The 25,753-nt window shown below is 44.2% G+C and overlaps 2 protein-coding genes across 2 annotated transcripts; both read right to left on the bottom strand.

The window, feature by feature from the left end:
• Positions 1 to 19,107: 19,107 nt before the first annotated feature.
• Positions 19,108 to 19,773, bottom strand: LOC308683403 (protein HP-25 homolog 2-like; the record flags this gene model as incomplete). The annotated part of the gene is made up of 2 exons (XM_081353874.1): positions 19,108 to 19,553; positions 19,704 to 19,773. The coding sequence occupies 2 exons, from the start codon at positions 19,771 to 19,773 to the stop codon at positions 19,108 to 19,110; spliced, it is 516 nt and encodes a 171-aa protein (XP_081210000.1).
• A 1,545-nt stretch (positions 19,774 to 21,318) lies between these two features.
• LOC308683402 (eosinophil peroxidase-like) lies at positions 21,319 to 25,384 on the bottom strand (the record flags this gene model as incomplete). The annotated part of the gene is made up of 13 exons (XM_081353873.1): positions 21,319 to 21,431; positions 21,652 to 21,848; positions 22,096 to 22,333; positions 22,486 to 22,656; positions 22,749 to 23,007; positions 23,107 to 23,267; positions 23,406 to 23,763; positions 23,858 to 24,064; positions 24,204 to 24,333; positions 24,419 to 24,551; positions 24,667 to 24,842; positions 24,934 to 25,027; positions 25,327 to 25,384. 13 exons carry the CDS (start codon positions 25,382 to 25,384, stop codon positions 21,319 to 21,321), a joined length of 2,295 nt encoding a protein of 764 aa, XP_081209999.1.
• Between the last annotated feature and the right edge of the window lie 369 nt (positions 25,385 to 25,753).

Genomic DNA, 25,753 nt, shown 5'->3' with positions numbered 1-25,753 from the left:
ATATACAGTGACAAAAATGCAAAACAAAATAAAACTATCTTATATTTTATCTGCTTCAAAGTCAATTTCAGCAATGGACATTCTCTCAAACAACTTCCTGCTTTTTAGACTATATTGAAAGAGTTTAAATGTATGATGGTTACTTGTGGCTGCTTTTAATCAGTATGACGTATCAAAGTGCCACCAACACATAAGTGATAACCTCAGAACATTAACTTTCTTCCCCCAAAAGTGTTAAAATTCCTCTAACATTTCCATTTTAACCTGACAGCATCTTTTAAATGTACCTTAAATGTAAATGTAATGTGAACACAGTGAGAATATGTATGCATAACATCTCAGTGCATACTATTTCCTCAACAGGATCACTCAATAATAAAGTCTTTAAATCTCTCAGGCAGTCTGATTTGTCTCTGTGGTCTCATTTATGGAGCCACCACACCACCTAGTGTTTTACTCTGGATAGGTATTTTGTCAGAAATTATTTGCCCAGTTTTCTCTGTTACTTATTTGACATGGTTCTGTCTCTTCTTGGTATTGCGTTCAACTGGACTGTCATTTACATTCTTACTGAAGAATTTCATCACAAATGTCGTGTTCCTTTTATTATGCGTTCCAATAGTGTATGGAACTTGGTTGGACATGGTTGTCAGTTTGTCTGTCTTTTCTTGTCTCATCAGAACCTGATCTCCCACATCCATCTGAGCATTTTGCCCCATCATAAGATGTGCAATATGTTAGGAGACATGGTGTAACGGTCCTTCACTGTCGGGGAGTTTGAGGAGGACCCTGAGCCACTTCACATCATGCCTGCCGAGCCTGAGCTTTTTCCCGTCGAGGCCGCCCTTCCAGAGTTCTCGAACAAGATGGCCGCCGTGCCTGAGTCAGCTCCGGATGATACAGTGCTGATCATCATGGCCACAGCTATTTTGTGTGTGTGTGGGCAGCACACACATCAACTCCATCCTGTGACCCCTCAGCAAAGATGGCCGTCTCCATTCCAGAGTCTCGTCCTAAAATGGCTGCCTCCATTCCAGGGTCTCGTCCCAAGATGGTCGCAGCAGTTCCAGAGTCTTGTCCCAAGTTGGCCGCCGCCGTTCCAGATTCTCGTCCCATCATGGCCGCCCTTCCAGAGTCCTCAAACAAGATGACCGCCGTGCTTGAGTCAGCTCCGGATGATACAGTGCTGATCATCATGGCCACGTCTATTTTGTGTGTGTGGGCAGCACACACATCATCTCCATCCTGTGACCATTCAGCAAAGATGGCCGCCTCCATTCCAGAGTCTCGTCCCAAGATGACCGCCACCGTTCCAGAGTCTCGTCCCATCATGGCCGCCCTTCCAGACTCTTCCGACAAGACGGGCCACTCCTTAGGAGGGGGCTATGTAACGTCACCAGCTGGAGTGCCCTTGAGAGCCACCAGAGGGTACTCCACATCAGACTATTATCATTCCCTCACAGACTCCATTCCCCATAATCCTTTACCCAGACTAATCAGCCATGATTACATTCCCCTGTGATTACCTTGTTTAACTCACACTACAATAGCCTGGTTTTCACATTCATTCCCTGCGAAGTCTTGTTTAGTGTTACACTGCAATTCCGAGCATTCTCCATGGTTTCATGTCTTATGGTTTTGGATTTCTTGCCTGTTCTGTGGATTACTCTTTTGCCCGTGTTCCCTGCCTTGTTGTGTTTGTTTGTATGGACTGCCTGCCTGTGTTTGACCTTGCCTGTACTTTGGATTACGTCTTTGGATTACCCTGTTCAATAAATACTGCATTTGAATACTCAACCTTTGTGTCTCAGAGCAGTTTGTGTGGGTCAGACATGATTTTCGGCGACTTAATTAAATTCTGTTTTGTACAAAGCCTTCCTTTAAAGGTGAACTAAGTAACTTTTTTTACCTTAACTGAACAGCTTCGGAGTCATTGGAATGGTTATATTACTTATTTCGGGTTGAATGGTGGTCGTTTCGCACCCCCCTGGTGCCCGTGAGCGGAAAATACGCACTTGCAACTTTGAGCCGGCGGGCCACCGGCCGCCGCGTCAGGAAGTCTCGCGTGATATCAGGTTTTGCGATGTAAACAATTGCTTTACGGCCAAAATAAATCTGCTAAAATGCTGTCATTATTGCGCTCCCTCACGCTGTCCAAACCCGAATGAAGAAGACGTTTTAAAGAATGTTCCATCTGCTTTGATGTCGTTGATCTATAGCCTCTGGTGTCTGAGAATCACCAACGAGTTTTTACAACAGTGTTGTCAAATATCTATTCCGAAGCTGTGGGGGAGCTCTAGAGAGAATCCTGCGAGCAAAAAGCGAGAATACAGCGAAGAAATCCCAAAGCTACTGAGTGCTGCTTTAAAGTAAACTTAGTTTTTATTAGTTTTTATTCGTTTTCTTAGTTTTTAAAAATTATCTTAATTTTAATCAATGTGTTATCATCCAATTGCCTGGATTTAATAAATAAGAAGCAAACCAAGAACGTCGGCTGTGGAATGGATTGAAGTCAAAATTAACACTGCTTTGATTATCATTTTAAATGAGTCCTGATTTGAGCCCTGTGATGAGGCGTGATAGAAAAATGGTCCCCCACAAGAAAATAATGGCAAAGCCGCAATAGTACTTCTGGTGCAAGTTGTTTTATTAAAGAAAAAAAAGAAAAAAAAATATATACAAAATAATAAATGAAAAGATGGGGAAACTGGAGTAAAATATCCAGACAGCCCTTGGCTGTTACGTCCTTCTACAGAAAGGTAAGTACACACAACTACACTTTGTCAAAGTAAGACTCCAAACTACAAAAACCCCTTGAACAATCAAACAAGGCTGGCTTTTAAACCAGAAGCTCCACCCACATGGACTCATCCACATTCTTACAGAGGTAAGTATTATAGCTTTACATACATATTTATATACATAACATTAGTGTCAGAAAATCAAATATACACATTCACATTGTGTAACATTCATCACCTAAATATATATATATATATATATAAAATACTATATATATGTATATAAACATCCTTCCTTATCATACATGTATTAACTCAACCCTAAACAAACAACATTTACGACAGTCCAGTTACCAGAGCGATCGCGCATGCGCAACGCGGGAATTTACTGATATCCACCCTTCTGGATCGTCACCGGGGTTTGCCATTTGCTTCCGGTAACATGGACAAAGACGCAACATAACTAATGACGAAATAACGTGCAGATAAGTACAATAAATATGTATTGCTGAACTTATCTGGTGTTTGTGTGTGTTTATTAAGGGCTATAGGATAGGATGTCGTAATGGAGTGGACATGAATGCGTTATGTATGAAACTGTAGCGTTAACCTGACCCTAGTGTGCACCCAAGGGTAGGATAAACATGTGAACGGTTGAACAGTGGTTCATATACATGTGTGAATACAGTGTTGTCGCGATCGTGACAGAGCCCTCTGTCACATTACCTCCCTCCTCTCCTAGATTGACGAGAACCCGGCAATCTGGATAGGAAATCAGCCGTTAGGTTGTCTTTCCCAGGACGGTGTCTGAACTTAAAGTGGTAGGGCTGCAGTGATAGGTACCATCGTGTTATCCTGGCGTTTCGATCCTTCATTGAGTTTATCCAGGTCAATGCTCGATGGTCTGTTTCAAGATCAAACTCCCTTCCCAGCAAGTAATATCGAAGGCTTTCCAACGCCCACTTGATGGCCAGTCCCTCTTTTTCAACTGTGGAGTATCGAGTCTCCCGTGGTAGCAGCTTACGGCTTAGATAAAGGATTGGGTGTTTCTGGCCTTCCTCTCCTTGTGCCAGTACAGCTCCCAATCCATAGGCGGAAGCATCAACTTGAACTAAAAATCTCTGTGAGAAATTAGGACTCTGAAGCACAGGACTGTTACATAAGCTCTCCTTCAGCTGTTGAAACGCCCGCTCCACTTCTTCGGTCCAGGGGACTGGATTACAAACCATCTTTGTAGTCAAGTTGGTCAGGGGTACCGCGACACTGGAGAACTCTGGTATAAATCTTCGATACCATCCGACTAATCCAAGGAAGGCACGTACCTCTTTCTTTGTCCGAGGTCTTGCACAGTTACGTATGGCCTCCACCTTGTCCACCTGTGGTCGAACCTCGCCGTTGCCTAGCAGGAATCCTAGGTACTGTGTCTCCTGTTTTGCCCACTCACATTTTGAGACATTTAAGGACAAACCTGCCTCACTAACTTTCTGTAAGACTCTGCTCAGGTGCTGTAGATGCTCTTCCCAGCTGCCACTGTAAATGACCACATCATCGAGATACGCCGCACAACAGTCTTCTTCCCCTCATAGAACCGTATCCATCAACCGTTGGAAGGTAGTTGGAGCTCCATGTAACCCGAACGGCATGGTAGTAAAATGGAACAGTCCTAAGGGTGTTCTGAAGGCGGTGTACTCTCTGGATTCTTGGGCTAAGGGCACCTGCCAGTAACCTTTGCACAGGTCTAACGTGGTGATGTATTTGGCTTGGCCAATCCGTTCCACCAGCTCATCAATCCGAGGCATTGGGTATGCATCAAACCTGGAGACAGCGTTGAGCTTCCGAAAGTCCAGGCAGATCCTCAGTGATCCATCTTTTTTTGGTACCAGGACAATCGGGTTGCTCCATGGGCTGTTTGACGGCTCGATCACCCCCATTTTCCTCATCAACTGAATCTCCCCCTTCAACGGCTCGATCAGTCGTTCAGGCACTCGATAGGGATGTTGTCGAATTGGAGTTGAGTCAGTGAGCTTGATCGTGTGTTCAATCAGGTTGGTTCTTCCTGGCTCTGTTTTGAAAAGATTTGGGTGCTTATCTACGATCTGTAGCAACTGCCCCCTCTGTTCTTCTTCCAAATGTTCCAGGGTTATCTTTGCCGGAGATCTCTGTAAAGCCACGTCTTCCATCTCGTCCTCACCCTCCTCCTCTCCTTCTGGGGCTCCTTTGCAGGCAAACAATACTTTCCCTTTATCTGCTGCCCTCTCACGCCACTCTTTCAGGAGGTTGATATGGTACACCTGGCTGGACTTTCCCCTCTCCGGATGCAATACCTCATAAGTAACCGGTCCCACTCGTCTCTGGATCTCATAAGGTCCTTGCCACTTTGCTAATAGCTTGTTCGTTGATGACGGTAGTAACAATAGTACTTTCTGCCCCGGTTGGTATTCTCTGTGACGGGCATGCCGGTCATACCACGTTTTCTGTGCCTTCTGGGCCACTTCCAAGTTTTCGATGGCTTGTTCTCGGTACTTCTCTAACCGGTCTCTCATCTGCAGCACGTACTGAAGAATGCCCAGATCACCAGTCGCGATTCTTGTCGGAGCCTCCCAGCTTTTTCTCAGCAGGTCAAGTGGACCCTGAACAGACCATCCGTACACCAATTCAAAAGGCGAAAACCCTGTTGATGCTTGGGGTACCTCTCTATATGCAAAAAGTATAAATGGCAACCACTTGTCCCAGTCTTTCCTTGTGTCACTGACGAACTTCTTCAGCATGTTCTTTAGTGTTTGGTTAAATCTCTCAACTAGTCCATCCGTCTGTGGATGATAGGGACTTGTCTTGATCGACTGGATGCCCAGCTGTCTGTGGAGGTTCTTCATCAAACTCGATGTAAAGTTGGTGCCTTGGTCTGTGATGATCTCATCTGGGATCCCGACTCTGGAAAACATTTGCACAAGAGCACTGATTACCTTGGCAGTTGTGATCGATCTTAGGGGAAACGCTTCAGGGTACCGAGTAGCGTAGTCACACACTACCAAGATGTACTGGTGACCAAGACTGCTCCTCTCCAGAGGTCCAACTATGTCCATTGCAATTCTTCGGAATGGAGTGGAGATCACCGGCAACGGACACAGAGGTACTCTTTTTGATCTGCGGACAGCACTGTTTTTTTGACAAACAGGACATGTGGCACAGTATGTGAGTACATCAGTATACATGGAAGGCCAAAAAAACCGAGTGCTGAGTCTTTGGTATGTTTTCTGGTGTGCAAGATGTCCTGACCATGGTATAGTATGTGCAAGGTGTAACACCAGAGACCTACAACATTTTGGAACGACAAGACGTGTAACACCATCAGACATCACATACAAAATACCATTCTGCAAAACATACATTTCAGCCCCAAGAGTTTGTACTTTCCTCTCATCATTACCTACTTTGGCAAATAACGGCCTTAAAGTAACATCCGCCTCCTGTAACTGGGCAATTTTGTCTGGAATCTTCCAATCTCCGCCCTCTAGACCATCTGTTGACACGTTGGGTGTTGGTATACCCAAATACTTTGCCATTCGGCGTTGCCGACGTGTTTTTCTAGGTTTGTTACAACTCTGGATCAGACTATCATCCAAGTCTGGCAGAGGTTGTAAACCAGCATTGGCTTGAGCTCGTGTGAGCACTGGACATGATACCACAGTTAAAGTCTTCGTGGGTTTATCACACCGGGTTAACAGGTCAGTCAACACTGGTACATCCCATCCAAGGACCATGTCCGCAGGAAGTCTATCAACTACCCCAACACACACCAAATACATTTGTTCATTGACATTCAGTGTAACCTCAGCTGTAGGGTACTTAACTTTGTCACCATGAACACATTGTACAGATATGGTCTTCACATAATTAATCACATTTTCAGGGACACAACCACGTTTAATCAATGACATTGAACTTCCTGTGTCAATCAAAGCTTTCAAGGTCTGTCCATTCACAGAAACTGTGCAACAGTGCATAAAGAGTTCAGAAATGTCTGTATTGTCATCCCCCCTTGGCACATAGCAATAGCTTGACAGTTTAGGTTTGCGCATTGGGCAATTAGCAGCTTTATGACCCTGTTGTTGACAGTGAAAGCAAATCAAACTTTTCATAGAAACATTTGCAACAGTACCTTCTTTGTCCTGCTCAGTCTTTGAAGTACCTCTTATCATTGTTGATGGTTGGTGTGGTCGTCCCCCTCGGCGTGCGTTAGTATACTGCATTGCTAGTCGGGCTGCTGTCAGTCCATCTGCAGGCTCATGCTCCTTCACCCACGTACGCAGATCATACGGCAACACACGCAACAACTGCTCAAGAATAATCTGTTCACCGATTTCCTCCTTGGTGCGCTGTTGTGGCTTTATCCAACGAGCATACAGTCCCTTCAAACGATGATAAGTCTCAGTGGGTGTTTCTCCCGGTTTTGTAGAGGTCTGTCGGAACCGCTGTCTGTAAGTCTCTGCTGAAATGTCAAATTTTTCCAGCAACGCTTCACATAGCTCCTCATACTCCATTGAACGCTCCTCATCCATGGCGATGTACGCTTCAAGTGCCTTCCCAGTAAGCAACGGCACAAGTCGACAAGCCCACTCTTCCTCTGGCCAATTCCAAGTCCGTGCCAAACGCTCAAATCGATGGAGGTAGTTTTCCATATCTTCCCCCTCATGATACGCTGGCATTGCAGGCTCTGAGCGCAGTACTGTTGGCTGTCTTGGTGTCAGACCTGACACTGATGGTGCATATGCTCCCAATGGCTGTCGCTCTGGTGACGTCATCTCCTGGCGCCGCCTCATTGGAGTAGGAAGCTCCATTCGGGGACTCGGACTCGGTGTCGACCCAGGTGAAGCTGGTGACGTTCTCTGATGCTGCAGTGAATCCCTCAGGCCACGCAGTTCAAAGAGTAGACCCTCTTCTCTCTTTTGCTGTGCTGTCAGGAATTCTCGCATCATGCTCACCATCTCGTTCGAGGATGACGGTTGTTGTGACGAACTCCCTTTCGCCTCGGCCATCTCCAACTCTTCTTCCTCCTCCTCCTCCTCGACAAACTTGTGCTGTGATCGCAGACCCTTCCTGGTCCGCCTCCCCATACTCACTGTCTTGCGGCTGGCCAATCCCACTTCTGACACCACTTGTGATGAGGCGTGATAGAAAAATGGTCCCCCACAAGAAAATAATGGCAAAGCCGCAATAGTACTTCTGGTGCAAGTTGTTTTATTAAAGAAAAAAAAGAAAAAAAAATATATACAAAATAATAAATGAAAAGATGGGGAAACTGGAGTAAAATATCCAGACAGCCCTTGGCTGTTACGTCCTTCTACAGAAAGGTAAGTACACACAACTACACTTTGTCAAAGTAAGACTCCAAACTACAAAACCCCTTGAACAATCAAACAAGGCTGGCTTTTAAACCAGAAGCTCCACCCACATGGACTCATCCACATTCTTACAGAGGTAAGTATTATAGCTTTACATACATATTTATATACATAACATTAGTGTCAGAAAATCAAATATACACATTCACATTGTGTAACATTCATCACCTAAATATATATATATATATATATAAAATACTATATATATGTATATAAACATCCTTCCTTATCATACATGTATTAACTCAACCCTAAACAAACAACATTTACGACAGTCCAGTTACCAGAGCGATCGCGCATGCGCAACGCGGGAATTTACTGATATCCACCCTTCTGGATCGTCACCGGGGTTTGCCATTTGCTTCCGGTAACATGGACAAAGACGCAACATAACTAATGACGAAATAACGTGCAGATAAGTACAATAAATATGTATTGCTGAACTTATCTGGTGTTTGTGTGTGTTTATTAAGGGCTATAGGATAGGATGTCGTAATGGAGTGGACATGAATGCGTTATGTATGAAACTGTAGCGTTAACCTGACCCTAGTGTGCACCCAAGGGTAGGATAAACATGTGAACGGTTGAACAGTGGTTCATATACATGTGTGAATACAGTGTTGTCGCGATCGTGACAGAGCCCTCTGTCACAAGCCCAATGGTTGGACACCATTATACTGTCTACAGAGTGGAGATTAATCTTAATAAATATGTGCTGTAGCAAAACCAATAGGCTAAGATAAATAAAATCGGAGGTTTTCTGATTATTCCTCTGGCTGTATTGAGCAGCGTGCAGATCCTCCTTTATCTCCTCACGCCTCCTCACTAAAAACTTCCTCACGTAATAACCTAGAATACTGTCTAACACTTGATGGCTGCACTGTCAAGTCTCTTCATCGTTGGTTAGGAACCTAGGTGTGCTCTTTGATACCAATCTTTCATTTGAAAGTCACGTGTCTATTATCTGTAAAACCAAATTTTCTCATCTTAGAAATATATCTAAATTACGTCATATGCTCTCAATGAAAAATGCAAAACAATTAGTTAATGCATTCTTGACATATAGGCTAGATTATTGTAATGCTATATATGGGTGGTTGCCCTGCATGCAGAGCCGGATTAACGCAAAGGCAAACTAGGCACGTGCCTAGGGCCCGATTGGCGGGATGGGGCCCAGACAGAGGGACAAAAAAAAAAAAAAAAAAAAAATTGTACAAATGTCCTATCTACAATTTATTTCAAAATGTATTAATTAGGCTAACTAAAAATAGTGACGATGTTTATCTTAACCATAGACTGTTACATTACGTCACATTAACGCCAGCCCATGACTGTATATATAGAGGCGCCAGCCAGTTGAGTCCGAGTCAGCGGTGGTCAGAGGCGGTTAACGAACGCATCCATCAGGTGCTGCGAGTGCGAAGCAAAAGCCTAAATAGGCACGCAAAAAAGCACAGCTCGTAATGCAGGTCATCGATTTTGGAGTGATTGCAATGTATTTTAAATATAAACGTGTGGGCTACTGTAGATCAGCGTCATTTCTGGAAAAATCATTCACCGCTTTGTTAGTCTACGAGTTTAAAAGAGCGCGAGCGTCATTAACGTGCCCAGACGCGACGCTTTGAATTTGCGCGTAGCCTACAATGAATAACATCGCGTTGGGAGCTGACTAGTAAAAAAGCTACAAAAGTAAAAGACAAGACGTTTGTATTCAAAGTTAAAAAACCAACACACTGCAACATTTTTAAATGTTTCAAATAAAGGATCTCATATCTATGGGTCTATCTTCTATATTCTGATGCTGATGATTATACCCTGACATCATTAGTTTAGATTTTTTTTTCCTGCTCAGTAGCGATCGTATCTTTCTCTTCCGCTTGATTTGTGTATAGCATATTTAAGGTAGCAATGCAATACATAATATCATATTACTATAATATGACAATATCTGCAGTCAATATTTATTAAATGGGAGGGAAAAATCCTGCCCATAACGCATATGAAAAAAATTATAAAAGCACGTTCATGTTCATCTACTGAAGTGGTATTCTGGAACTGTGAATAAAATGAATAAAACAGCAAAATAACAACAAGAACAATAACATCTTCATTAAACAAAAAAGAGATTACCTTAGATGAAGTTTGATGTAGTAGGCTACCAGTAAAAAGTCTTGACCCATTACTATTTTTAATGTTTTTGAAAGAAGTTTCTTATTATGCTCTACAAGCCTGCATTTATTTGATCAAAAATACAGAAAAAAAAACCAGGAATATTCAGCGAGGATGTGTTAAATATATAAAAATGATAGTGAAGACTTTTTTAAAACAACTTTTTAATCATCAAAAAATCCTGAAAAAAAGTATCACGTTATAAAATAAATATTAAGCACCATTTCTAGCATTTGATAATAAATCCGAATATTATAAAGTTTTCTGAAGGATCACGTGACACTAAATTCAGCTTTGCATCACAGAAATATATTTTAAAGTACAGTAAAATAGAAAACCATTATTTTAAATTGTAATAATATTTCACTATATTATTTTTCTGTAGGCTATTTTTGATCAAATAAATCCAGGCTTGATAAGAGACTTCTTTCAAAAACATTAAAAATAGTAATTTGTCCAAACTTATGTACTGTGTAAGTAAAAATATACTAAATTTAAAATGAAATGTTGTATAAATAAAAAGGTTAGGAATCATATTTGTTTCAAGTGTTTTTTATTGGGGGTGGGGGGGCCTCCAACATGAATTTTGCCTAGGGCCTCCAAATGTCTAGAACCGGCCCTGCCTGCATGCTTAATAAACGAACTACAGCTGGTCCAAAATGCAGCAGCTAGAGTTCTTACCAGAACCAGGAAGTATGTCCGGCTCCCTATTAAACTTCGTATAAATTTAAAATTGCTGATTACTTACAAAACACTAAATGGTTTGGCTCTCCAGTACTTAAGCAAGCTCTTAACGCATTATATTCCTTCATGTCTATTGCAACGCTAATATTAGTCTCTCTGTTTATCCGGGGTTTACCGCAGTCCGTCGTATCCAGGCCGTATCCAGATCTGATGAAGAACTTGCGCCTGGACACGATAACAACGCAGTCCTGAAGTGTCAACCAGTGGGAGGGCTGTGAAGGCCTCCTTCCCGTCCCCTTACCTCAGTACAGATAAAATGTTCTCGGGATAATTCCGGTTCGCATGGCTATGCAGACGCGGCAAAATTTTTTCTCTCTATTATAAATTAAAGCTAGACAAGTAGTTAATATTCATTGCTATAGGAGAGGAACAATTTTCTAAACTTGTTAAATCATCTAAATAGACAACATGTATGTTTGACCCTATACTGACTAAGCTACTGCAAGAGATGCTTCCAGAGGTCATAGATCCTCTTCTTAATATCATTAATTCATCTTTGTCATTAGGATACGTACCAAAAACTTTTAAGCTGGCTATGATTAAACCGCTTGTTAAAAAAACGCAACTTGATCCTACAGAATTAGTCAATTACAGGCCAATCTCGAATCTACCTTTTCTGTTAAAGATACTAGAGAAGGCAGTATCTTCACAACTATTTTCCTTTTTAGAAAGAAATGATATCTGCAAGGATGTTCAATCAGGATTTAGACCATACAGTACCATAGTACTGAGACAGCTCTCATAAGAGTAACAAATGATTTGCTCTTATCATCCGATTGTGGTTGTATCTCTCTATTAGTGCTGCATTTGACACTATCGACCACAACTTTCTTTAAAGTAGACTTGAAAATTATGATGGCATTAGTGGAATTGCATTAGCATGGTTTAAATCATACTTATCTGACCGTTATCAGTTTGTAGCAGTAAATGAAGAGATGTCGTGTTATTGATCAAAAGTTCAGTATGGTGTACCACAAGGCTCAGTACTAGGACTGTTGCTGTTCACTCTGTACATGCTACCCTTGGGAGATATCATTAGGAAGCCTGGCATTAGTTTGCACTGTTATGCTGATGATACGCAGTTCTATATTTCTTCACACCCTGACAAAATTTACCCATCACAAAATTAAAGGAATGCATAGCTGATATAAAAAACTGGATGACAAGCAATTTCCTACTACTTAATTCTGAAAAAAAAAAGCGTTGTCTTTCAAAGCGAAAAGGTCGACTTCCGCTTTGCCGAAAAGGCGCCATAGTAACTGGACTGTCTGAGGATGCAAGGACCATTCTCCCGGGGGAATGTTGTCCCTGGACAGTCTGTCTGGGCCGTCGTTCAGGTGGCCCGGCACATGCGCGGCTCTCAGGGAGCGTAGCGAGTGCTGAGCCCAGACGAGGAGGCGTTCTGCTAGATCGCAGAGATTCCTGGACCTGGCGGTTAACGTAGGACACCACAGACATGTTGTCCGTACAGACTAGAACGTGGTGGCCCCGTATGTATGGGAGGAAACGCTTCAGCACGTTCTCGACCGCTATCATCTCCAGACAGTTTATAGGAGGCGTTTCTCTCGGCCTGACCACAGGCCAAAGACCGGTCTGCCCTCGAAGAGAGCGCCCCAACCTAAGTTGGAAGCGTCCGTCGAGATGATCTTTCGGTACAAGACAGCTCCCATCATCACTCCTCACTGAAACGCAGCTCTGGGTCACTCTGATTTGTATGCCGCCAGAAGCCCAAGCTCGGTGAGGCACTCGAGCGTTCTGCCAGCGTTGCAGTGGGCGCATACGCAGTAAGCCCAGCTGAAGCACTGCTGCAGCTGGCGCCATACAGCGCAGCATTCTCTGAAATGTTTTCAGAGGAGCGATGCTGCCCTTCTGGAAAGACGTGGCCAGGTGTCGAACATGGCGCGCGCTGTGTCGACAAGCGGGCCGTCATAGCCACAGAGTCCAGCTCTATTCCCAGAAAAGAGACTGACTGACTGGGCAGTAATGAACTCTTGGTCCAGTTGAACATAAGACCCAGGCTTTCCAGTTGGCTGGAAAGGAGAAGCACTGTTCTGTTCGATACAAGTTCTATCTCTGACTGTGCCAGAATCAGCCAATCGTCCAGATAGTTCAGAATCCGTATACCCCGATTTCTCAGGGGAGCGAGAGCCGTGTCCATGCACTTCGTAAATGTACGGGGTGTTAAAGGCGGCGCTCACATATCGCGCATCTCTCCAGAGGCGTCTGTCGTTGCTAAGCTTGGTTCTTGTCACGTGACCTGCGGTGCGCTTGCGGAATTCTGAAAAGTTGAGATGTTTTTATCTCGATGCGGCGCGGACGCGCTTGGAAAAAACGAGCGCGTCGCACCGCGACCGCGTCGCTTCCATTATGAGCGCGCATACCGCGCGGCTACATTTGAAATAACGAACTTGCACGCGCAAAAGACGCGATATGTGAGCAGGCCCAAAGACAGGCCGAACGGAAGGACGGTGTATTGATATACCTGACCGTCGAAGGCGAATCTCAAGAATGGCCTGTGACGGGGTATTATCTGAATCTGAAAGTACGCGTCTTTCAGATAGAGAGAAATAAACCAGTCCCTCGGGCGAATTTGCGTGAGTATCTGTCTGGTTGTGAGCATTTTGAACGGTCTTCTCATGAGAGCTTTGTTCAAACATCTCAGATCTAAGATAGGTCTTAGAGCTCCGTCCTTCTTGGGCACGAGGAAGTAACGGCTGTAAAAGCCTGACTTGCCCAGAGAAGGAGGTACCAGTTCTATGGCCGCTTTGCACAGCAGTTTTGCTATTTCTGCGCGGAGTAGGTGTGCTACTTCCATATTCACTCTCGTCTCGGTCCGTGCTCGAAAGCGCGGGGGACGGCGAGCGAACTGCAGCGAATAGCCCTGTTTTACTGTGCTCAGCACCCATTCTGACACACCTGGAATAGCTTCCCATGCTTCTGCATGTACAGATAAGGGCAGAATGGCCTCCGGGTTTCAATCGCCGCACTTCGTGGGGTCGAGAACCTGAACCAGAGGTATGGGAGCGGAGCGCACGCTCTCGGTGCTGGAATACTCGCTGACAGCGATGGCTGGTCATTTTACACATGATTGTCCCGGTTGCTTTGGAAGGGGAGCATTTTGTGGGAAAATCGGGACGCGCAAGCAGCACTGGGGGTAAAGTGTTTGTCAGTAAGTGTGAGCGCTCGTGAGCGGGCACAGGACTTACATTCATAACATGACCGGTAAGAGGTAACTTTGGCCGTGTAACAGAGCGGGCAGTGAGTAGGTGTGGGCACAGGTTCGTGGGCACATTTCCTACGTTTAACACTCGAGCGGCATTTGCCAGTTTTATGGGAGTGGGCTCTGTGAGGGTGAGAGACACGGGGGTTATTGTGCTTGTGTGTAGGGGTGAACATTGAGACGTGGGCACATTTTCTACACTTAAAACGCCAACAGCGTGAGCCGGATAACCAGGCATTACAACTCTTTTTGAGATTTCTCTGGGTCGCTGTGAAAACGGCAGTTGTGTGCAGGCGAGCGGCTCTTTGAGCGGCTCTTTGAGTGGGTCTTTACCGGCTCATTGGCTGCAAAATACACTTCTGCAGTAGCCTTTCTTAAGGGGACTGACAAAGCGGGACATTTCGGCGGAGGTCCGGCCGCGGCGAGATTCAACCATCTCTTCCTCCCCTCGGCCGCTAGGAGGACTTTGCATGCTCAGGTTTCAACGCAATCTTAGGCCGGGTTCCCCGCGGGAGAGGTGGCCTGTGACGGCTGGATGAGCGCGATCTAGGGCGGCTGCCCTGTCTTCGCTGCGAAGACGGAGGCTGGGCTGGACGCTGGTTAGAGCTTCGCGCAGGAGGCTGATCTCGAGAGAGGCCTGCAGCTGAGCTAGAGCATCGAGGCAGGAAAAAGTTCATGGCCTGCGTGGTCTTTTGTACCTCCGAGAAACGGTCGACAATCCGTTTACCGCTGGGCCGAAGAGAGGGCAGATTCCCTCATGTCGGCGAGCATCAACCAGAGGTGCCTCTCTGTGACGGTGAGCGAAGATATGCACCTTCCAATAGCCTAAGCCGCGGATTTAGTTGCGCTGAGGGAGAGATCTGTCGCGCCTCGTGAATCCGTGATGGCAGCCGGGTCCGGGCCTTTTTCGTCCATTTTACGGAGGAGATCGGCATGGAGGATCTGCAGGACTGCCATGGAGTGCAGGGCGGACGCAGCCTGTCCGGCGGCTGAGAAAGCACAGTCGACGAGAGCTGATGTGGTCCTGCAGGCTTTGGACTGGAGGGCAGCCTTTGAGCGCCATCCCGCAGAGGGCGGACAAAGGTGCGCTGCTACCACCTCCTCCACTGGGGGGATAGTGTTGTATCCCCTTTCGGCGGCGCCGTCAACCTGGGAGAGCACTGAGGAGACATGTGAGTGGAGTCTCGTGGAGAATGGTGCATTCCACGACTTAGAAAGCTCCGCGTGGAGCTCCAGCAGGAAGGGTGCAGACCTCGATGCATAAGTTCCGCGTCCACGCCGGCCCGCATCCAGCCGGACTCCTGGACAGAAGAGGAGGCAGAACGGTGAGAACCGGACCATTCCTCGCTGTCCAAGGCCAGGATGGAGCAACTGTCACCGGCGGCATCTCCGGCGGTCAGGGCTTGACATTAACACCCGCCAACCCGCCAAATGCGGGTGGATTTTGCTCGTGGCGGGTAACACAGTCACTCCAACTAGCCACTTTGGCGGGTTGAATAATTGTAGTCTTTTCAAAAGGCATCTGAAATAAGTGTGCCACTACGACACTACAACTCCCATAGGGCTGTCAATGAATATTCTAAATTCGAATATATATTCGAATAGTTTTAAAAAACAGAATTTCGAAGGTGAAAATTAATATTCGAATGTGGAAAAACGCCCGCGGTAGCAGAGGCGCGGCTGTGCTTTGCGAGTGGGCGCGCTGCCTGAGGGGTCATTTTATTTAACGTTAAACAGAAACATTGCTGAAGTGTAGGCTACTGTACTGACTGAATAGATATTGCATGAATAAGGTAGGTTAGATACAGCAGTTTCATGCACTGCAGGCTTCCACTGGTTTGATTATTTACCGTTTCATGTCAAGGAAAAGTTCCATGTTTACCACTGCACAGCACGCTCGGAGCATTCAATGTCGATTATATATACTGTAAAACTTCAATCATTGTTAATAATATTTGTTTCAATCACTGAATGAAGCCTGCTATATAAGAGTCGCGACCTTAAATGGCTTGCATTAAACTCTTGATCAGCACTCAACATTCGCTTATTGTTGTTGTTCATTTTTAAACTGTTATGCACAGAGCGCGTGACGCCTCATTCGCGCCGCAAGACCTCCAGACGCGCGTAAACGCGTCTTTACACTCGCGCCAGATGCTCTATTCGCGTTTGGTGTTGAGTGTGAGGGCTAGAGAGAGAAAGAGTGCCTGCGAGTGAGCGAGCGAGAGTGAGTGAGGTCTGCGGTCTTGGCCATTAGTTGATTTCCTTGTTTTCGTGTAGGTAATACGTTGTCAAATATGTTTAAACTTAAATAAACTACCTATACAAGTAAAGTCTCTTTGTATTAATTTGTCCTGTTATTGATGTAATGCGTCATGTCATGACAAAATGCGCAACCAGATGTTCGAATAGTTCGAATATAAGCTATGTGTTTTTTTTAGAGGGAATATTCGAAGGTCATTTTTGAGCAATTTTGACAGCCCTAATGAGTATTGTCGCTAGTGACAGACAACAAAGAACCTGCTGGAGTTATGCCATATGCCGGTGGAGCAATGTGGCGACATAATACACAATACATGGTTTTATTTTAAAAAAGGAGCTTTACACACAACCTTATCAGAGCTAATGATAATGACCTGTATTGTTGTATATTTATGTAGTCTTGATTTGGGTGTATACAGTGGTTTTACATTTAAAAGGGTTGTAAATTTAGTTCAAGTACATTTTAGCACGCCATAGTCAACTTTTATCAGGTAATTTCACAACAACAAAAATGTGGCTAGTAAAAATGCTGTGTGGCTAGTAACTTTGGAAAACCACTAGCCACATTGGCTAGTGAGCAAAAAAGTTAATGTCAAGCCCTGCCGGCGGTGGCGGGGGGGGGGGGGGGTTGCGGGGGGGTTCGGCAGAGAAGGAGAGAGAGAGGTAAGGGATCCGGCGAGCCCTTGAATGCCACATCAGACTCCGATGGCCTCTGGCGAGCGGTGCTTCTTCTTGCGCAGTCCAGCAGAGACGGGCGGAGTGACAGCTTTGGCGTCGAACACTTCAAGTCGAGCCCGCAGGGTTGACATTGAAAGTTCTTCGCAATGGACGCAGCCTCCCGAAGAGAGAGCGAGGGCTTCGTGGTCTCGACCCAGGCAGAGAGCGCAGATCACGTGGCAGGCTCCGGCGCTGAGCGGGGCTCGGCAAGAGCCACAGGAACTGCGAGGCATTTTTAGAAAAAGCCTCGCGCTCTTTTAGACGGAAAAGTGTGTGTCGCAGCGACGAACACACACAGCAGAGCAAAAAGGATACTTGTCGACGGATAGCGCGGCAGGCACGGATGGCTGAAGGCGGCGAAGACGACCGGCTTCTTCAGACGCTTTCCTCTGCTTGCTAGTCGCTTAATTCAACGGCGGCATATGTAGAGCTTCGCTGAAGAGATGAAAATCAGGGAAGCAGCCCCTGAGCCCTTCCTTATATACGCTAAGCCACTCCCATTCTGGCGGGCTTTGTCGGGTCACGCGGGGCTCAGTGGAAGGCTGCTGCAGTTGCCGCAGGGCAGCCAATGAGCGCGCTAGACAGCTCGCTCTAGGTCTGCTAGCTGCTGCACTGTCTTGACAATAAATACAAAAATTAAGGATAATTTTTTGGCTTCATATCTCGAGAAAATATGACTTTACCCATAGCGTAAGCAACTTACGCAATAAGAGAGAACCTCTCGTAAGAGAACTGTTGACTAGCTTGTTGTTGAACTGACTGAGGAAACTGTTGACTAGCTTGTTGTTGAACTGACTGAGGAAACTGTTGACTTGCTTGCTGTTGAACTGGCTTAGGAAACTGTTGACTAGCTTATTGTTGAACTGGCTTAGAAAACTTTTGACTAGCTTGCTGTTGAACTGGCTTAGAAAACTGTTGACTAGCTTGCTGTTGAACTGGCTTTTGCTGAGCTGCTCTGAAGAGTTAGACTCCTGCCAGCTGTAGCGCAGAGTCCGGTAAGTCCAGACTGCCACGTTTCGGTGAAGCACAAGATGGAGGATGAAGAAAATTCTCTGATTTTCCCTACCAGTTCCTTGTTGTCATTAGTCTTTGTGTATTAAAGTTCATGTTTATTTTGTGTTTCATGCTTTGGATTAACTCATGGTTTATGCTTCATATTTTATTTTATTTTTTATTATCACCATTATAATAAACTGCACTTGGATCCCCTACATCATTGTTTTTGTCTGCTTCCATGTCTGCATCGTTCCCTTAAATACAAACTTTGCAAAACAAACAAGATGAGCAAACGAAACCAAATGCTATGCGAAAACGTGACAGACACCCCCCCCCATCACCACCACCACCACCACCATTTAGAAAGTAGAACAAGCCTGATAATTAATTGATATACAAAGTTTTATTCTTTATTTGTTTATTACACTTTGCTAAAAGCATACACATAAATAACTGTCACAGAATGGACTACAGAATATTTTTGCTGCAATCTGACAACAAAACCAAAAACAACTTTTATGAACATACAGTGCATTAGTGGTTATGTCCATGTTTCTAAATTATGAATAGTTTAGCTTTAAACAAAAAGTATACCTGAACCCATAATTTTGCATAGCTAACATAATCATATCGTATTAATAAAAAGACAGAAACAACTACTTCAGAGATCACAGTAAGAAAGAAATCAGTGTTTTAAAAGACAATGGAAAAGTAGCAGATTTACATTTAGCATTTTATAGGCTTTTTTTTTTTTGTTATTCTTATTTGCTGGATATGTTCATTTGTTGCACTGCATTTATAATAAATAAAAACAACAGCTACATACAAGGAAAATTGTAATGCATTATAAGTAATAGTCTCAAACAGGGAAGAGAATATGGCCTGAGAAATAGCTGGAACTGCCTATAGCATTAGCACCCCGAGAAGCCTCCATCCAAACACGGTCTCCTATCTGTAGGTTCAGTATCACCTTCCCTTCAGCTAATGATCGCGTATTAAGGATGATTGTTTCAGCAGTTAGCTGTACAACATTATTTCTCTTTAAGGTCACTGTGCCCAAAGTCCGAGTTCCTATGCATGAGAACTGGAATTCATATACACCAGGAATCTGGCAGAGGAACAGCCCAGATGTTTGGTTATAATGGTTCTGTCCATTGTAAATGACCCGCCTGAACACAAGCACTTTAGCAGAGGCAGGAAGGGTGGTGCCAACAAAAGCAAAGAAGGCGGAATGTTGTCCTGTAGTGTTAATGGGGGGTCCTGGGGGTCCTTGAGGTCCAGATGGGCCTGCTACACCTCGTGGACCTAGGGGAAATTAAATATTAGAGAAACGATAAAAAATCTCGGCTATGTTGGTTCTGTTATCTGGCTTAAAAATGGAAAAAAATGAGTGAGGTTGGCAGCTTTGTTGAAGGAATATTTTGATTTAAATAGCTTGATCTATGGCTTGCTTACCAGGTTCCCCCTGAGGTCCTCTGGGTCCCGGAGGTCCTTGGAATGACTCTGTATCTGAGGGTTCATGCATAGATGTTATATGTTTGTACTATAAGCCAAACTGTTTGCATTAAAGTAAAATAAATCACGGTTTAAAGGTCCCATGACATGAAAATTTCACTTTCTGAGGTTTTTTAACATTAATATGAGTTCCCCTAGCCTGTATATGGTCCCCAAGTTTCTAGAAATTTCAAACGGTGTAAATCGAGCTTTTGCTATCTTTCTCTGCCTTCGAGAAAATGCAGGCTCATACGCGCTGATCTTGAATCTCCTCCTTATGACGTCATAAGGAGGAAATGTTACCTCCCCTGTCTCTGCTTTGCCCGCCCAGAGAATTTTTTCCGCCCATGAGAAAATGCGCTAGGAAGTAGGAACGCGCGCGCACGATTTTAGTTTGTCCATGATAGATATCATGGCTTTTGAGTGAGCGAAGCATAACAATTGCTCAATAATTGGTTGTACAAATGAACACTGAAGGGTCAATACAGAGTTGGGCTTGCTGAACGTCTGAAACTAAAGTCTGGATCACTCTCTTTGGCTCAGCTACACACCTCGGACAAGTAACGTTAAGTCAACTAATGATATGTAAGTGTGTTGCTTTACTGTTTATGGTTACCTAGATTGTTACACGTAGAATGTGGCTGTAACATTAGCTATGCAGTTTATGTGTGTGAATACACACTGTAACGCGAGTGTTGTACACTTCTTTGTTATTTGGATAACCGTTTTCCTGTTGGCTATATGGCGCGCGCGGCGCGCGATATCCGCATTTCAAGATCGCAGAGATTGATGTAATTGTAATAAGATAAATACAGACGTTACAGATCTCTCATAAAAAGGCAACAGTAGGTTAGCGTTAGCTAACCTAGCGTTATAATAACTGTAAACCATCTGAATAAAGTACCGTATCCAGAGATAATATTTTAAACTAACCATTCGGAAACGTCCTGCTGGAGCCACTGAGTTGCAACTTCTTCATCCGTTGCTTCTCCATCTGGATCAGATTCTGGTTCAAACTGAAATGCTTGAAAGACTGCGTGTCTTCGTGCCATTGCTATATCCAACGTAAACATGCACGCCACAGTACCGTTGCGCAAGATGGTCAAGGCCACACCCACCCTCCACCTTGCGCTGCCTTTCTCCTCCTCATTATCATTTAAGGCTACAGACACTGAAACGGCCTGTCTGAAGGAAGCTCATTTTGGGACTGGCTTGTACTGGCTATAATTCTGCACCGAGGCTGAATTTTTGGAAAGAGATTTCAGATACAGTACTAGGGACCACTAAGGCCTATATTAAAGCCTAGAAAAAATAGCTTGTCATGGGACCTTTAAAATGCAAAAGAGGCCCCTAAACCAAGCAAAATGCCTTGAAGCATGCAAAAAGTAGAAAGAAGGACTGAACAGCTTACAAAGGTTTGGTGCAGTTCATATGGAGTCATAAAACATTGTTTGACAGTTGTGACATCCAAATGTATTAATTTATGTCACTGCACCAGTCCAGTGTACAGCAAAGAAGAAATTACTCAAGCTGTGTCCAGTCTAGAGTTTTAGCAGTGAATGAATTGCCATTTAAGCTAATAAATCATGTGCACAACATCATCACTCTCTCTTTTTCCTTGCAATTGAGAGAAAACAAACACTTTTCTAACCTCATTTCCAATGTCTGATAGGCTGATGCCACCGTCACCTGGAAGGCCAAATACCAAATCACAGGTGAACCAAACCGTGGTGACCATGCAAACAGATTATAAAATTTCTTCAATACCTGGTATGTGCCTATACTACCATAAATTAGGTACTCCACAATAGAAAAGGTAGTAAGAAGCTTAGGCAGAAATTTGCAGTCAGAGGAAGAAGATTTATGTATGACCACATAGCACAAGAGCTCTAATACTGTAGTGCCTTACCAGTTTCAATCCAAGGGTTGAGGTCTAAGGCGGGGATATCCCCACAGTTAACGAAACTGGCTGAACTGGTGAAGCGGAAAGGATCTCTGGGTACTCTGCCGATTCCAGTGTTGTCACAGATGATGCGGGCCAGCGACACAGAGGCCAGTGATGCTTTTTGTTTGGTGGTAAACACTCCTTTGTTCTCCCACCATAACCTGAACACAATGTGACACCTCCTAAACACATTCTAGTCTCATTGACCAAATCAGGGATGTCCAATCCCGCTCTTGGAGGGCCAGTGTTCTCCAGATTTTAGCTCCAACCTGCCACAGGGCATTTACCTGAAGATTTCCTGAAGAACTTGATTAGCAGGTTCAGGTGTGTTTAATTAGGGTTGGAGGAGGATAGTGGCACTACAAGAGAGGTATTGGACACCCCTGGACTAAATACACAAATCTTTACCTGTCACCCTCGCGAATGTGCTGGAACTGTGTAGAGATAAGGCAGGCAAAAAGAGAACCAACACGACCACCAGGAACAAAAGGCTCAGCAACACCTCCCAACCAAATGTCAATGTTCTCAGGGGTGCCATAAAGCTCAATCAGCCTGCGAGCCAATTCAGTGTTGTTCATCACCACAGCCAATTCTTGCTCATTCTGAGGTACCGACAGTCCACAGAACCGACGCCATGCATTATAGCCTTATGAGGAACAACAGATGGATACCGGTAAGTCTTCTCTCAAAAACACATGCAGTGGTAATGCACCATGAAGCTGAGTTGGCTTCACATGGTTCAGGTTAAAGGGTTCCAAGACTTGGTGTACATGTTGTGTATGAATCCAGAATATTTACCTGGTATAGCGTGGTCACGGCCTCTTTGCATATTGAGGGATGCCAAGTCCAAAGCAATGTGGGCTGTAAAGGCAAACAGTCTCTCTCTAAGAGCATCCACCATCATGTGGTCCTGCGTATTCAGTTTTGCTGGCCGACCAATCAGTCCACGCAGCAGAGGATCGATGCCCCCTACGCAAAAAGCAAAGTAGAAATAAAGTAAGTTTGAAAGAAGACAGATTTAGGACTCTCTGAGTATGCTGTAACAAGCCTCACAAATTCACCTTCAAATATCACCCTCCATGGTGAGAAGAAGGCCTCATAGAGGGGCACACTTGGAAATTGAGGATGGTTCTGGTAATTTTCATCAAGACGAGGTATGATGGGTTGGATGGCCAGGTGGGCAAAACGGAAAGCTGCAGTGGCAAAGACGTTTGCAATGGTAGGGTCCACATTTTCATTGTAACCTGGATATTGTCCAAGGTGTCTATTATAAGCATCAGGACCCACAATTATCGGCAAGTAGTCCTTAATCACCAAGATCTAAAAGAGAAAGGAGAGGTTGAATATTTTAATATATGTTGTACTCCTCATGTAACTCTTTGTGCTTGTGTTAATGCACTTTTCATTAAATGTATTTACCTGGTTGTAGGCACCCACAATTTTTCTTGCCTCTTGATAGAGGGTTTCACTACTCCAGGTAGGATTGAGCACATGGAGGGCACGAGCCAATCTATTGTGCTCTCTCAAGAAAAGTGCATGTACTGAGGTAAGAGCAATGTTCTCATCAACACGAACATCCCCTGCACACATCAAGAGTTCATAAGCATTTGAGTTGTGCAAATACCATACATTTTAGATGATGGATTTACCAATGAAAACTATGCCCGATACTTGCATATGAAGGCATAAGATTTTCTAAGAATGAAAAAGTTACTGACCTGCAATGAAGCAAGGCACCTCTGTTAGGGTGGTGTCATTGAGGGTTTTCCTACGTGTGGCACACATGTTACTTTTTACACTAGTAAAGGGCAGGTGATCTTGTCCATTATCCTTGAACTGATTGTTGACACGCAGAAGACCACCATCACTGGTCAGGTCTCGTAGTTCCTTTGCTAGCCCATCCTCATTCCCGTAAACCTGTCCAGCATCTAGGAAAGCTGTTAGAGTGTTGATCTGTTCCTGAACATTTGGGAATCCACCAAACATATAGGCAGTGTTCCCAGAACCACAGGCCGGTGACGAACGGAAGAAAGGGAGACAGGACGCAGGACGCAGGCGTTGATCTCCTGGAGGAGCCTGTGTTTTGACAATAAATATAGCATGAAAGATAGTTTTTTATAAAACAACAATCGTGGGATAATATCTGACAGAAGAACAATCTTTGACTGACTGGAATTGGGAAGCAGGGTTCAGAGCGGTCACAGCTCTCGTCACAGTTGATGCCACTGCTGAAGGACCTAATGCTTGGTGAGGTGGGTGTAAAAGTCAGATCGTGGTCAACCCATTGCCCAAAGATGGTAAGCATGAAGGTAAAGTCACGATCACTCTCTACGTCAGCATCTGCAGTGCTTAGAATACGATTGGAAACCAGTCTGACCTGTAATCAATGAGGTAGACAGATCATTTACTCACTTGCATGAGCATGAGAGTGAGTCTCACGAACATTCAGACATTGTTAACTGATTGGTGGCCTACTTGATTGTCAAGTAAACTATTCATAATCATCTCCATCATACCAGGGGCAGCGCTGCGCCATTGTGCAATCTGTTGGGATCCCATCCTTTGGCCTGGGATATGCCATCCTCATAGACAGCAGGCAGCCATCGGGCAAAAGGGGTGTTGGATGCACCAAAAAGTGGTTTCCTCCTGGGAATGATAAATTTAGTTGTTTAACAATGCAAACACTGAGTCTTTGATTAAGACTCCTCTGAATAAGAAGGGCAAGACAGACCTGTTGTTGCAGACATTGCTGGCAGTTCGATACTTGTTTATGTGGGGTGTGGTCCTACAAGAAGGGGGCCGAACTTGAGCAGCACAGCCTGTCAGACGTGTGATCGTGTTAAGCTCGTCTTGAGTGAGCAGATCTAGGGGACAAACACATAATGACAGTTTATAACAAGGAACATCAGTCAGTGATCCAATCCAGTGATGGATCTTTTCTGAGCTTTGCAAGTTTAGCCAAGTTTTTTGTTCTCATACCTGTAGCATTGATGGACCTCTTGTGTACATGATGGGCTTTCTCACTGATCAGTCTGAGCGTTTGCCCCATGTAGTCTGCGGCTCTCACAGCGTCTCGTGTCTTTCGAGCTGGCTGTTTCAGCAGACGTAGCTTGTCGGAAGGCTTGATGGCATCTCCACGCACCCTTGCTAAGCTCCTGGAAGAGGGGAGATTTATAAAAATAAAATAGATCAATGACTGATGATGGCACAGGAATATTAAGCAACATTCTTACAAACTTTACTCACTCATCACGAGAATACTTGTAAGCAGCATCTACTATTTGCTTTGCTTCCTCGATTGAATCTAGAATGAAACGTCTCCCAGGACTCTCTTCTTCTGCTAAAAAAGAAAAGACTATTACATCAGGATCTAGCCCTAGAAAGGCCATTGATGACTAATTTTAGTGAAAGCTGCAATTTATTTATTTATCTATTTATTTATTTACTTTACTTTACTAAATGGAACAATGTGCAGTAAGTGATAGATGTAGTCATGAAATTGAATCTCCAGAAGACGAATGTCAAAACAGGTGTAAAGAGAACAAGACTACATTTCTTGCACCAGAATTTTTGATATGTTTTGATTCTATATTGTTAATTAGCAGTTTGATTTTTGATGGCATGGTTGGTAAAACTTACCACCCATTGAAAGGGCACAACAGCACCCCACCACAAAAAGAAAAGTGGGAAGATTCATCTCTGAAACACAAATTGAGACATGTAGGGAGTAATCATAAATAGATTTTGTGTTTATGAAAGTTGCACTGTTTTATTTCAACAATTTTAATTTCAATTTGAAGATAAATTCCTCTACATTTAAGTGAAAAATTATATGATTCACTTTTTTTAAACTGCTAAGTGGTGTAAAATGGCACTTTAAATTAACTTAGCTGTTTTTAAACTAAATAAATGTGATGCGATCTGGGAAAACCCACCACATGGTGAAATTTTACCTATTACAGGTTTTGATATCATATGGATGCTGGTATCAAGCCCTTTCCAAATCTGTTTTTATTTTTATCATAGCTTGTTGCTAGCAGAAGTTATGTTTATCTGAAGTCGGCCG

Source organism: Scardinius erythrophthalmus (genome assembly GCF_964197995.2).
Source record: "Scardinius erythrophthalmus genome assembly, chromosome: 23".
Lineage (NCBI taxonomy): Eukaryota > Metazoa > Chordata > Actinopteri > Cypriniformes > Leuciscidae > Scardinius > Scardinius erythrophthalmus.
Note: the sequence above shows the minus strand (reverse complement) of the source record. Positions and strands in the feature narration are given on the sequence as shown.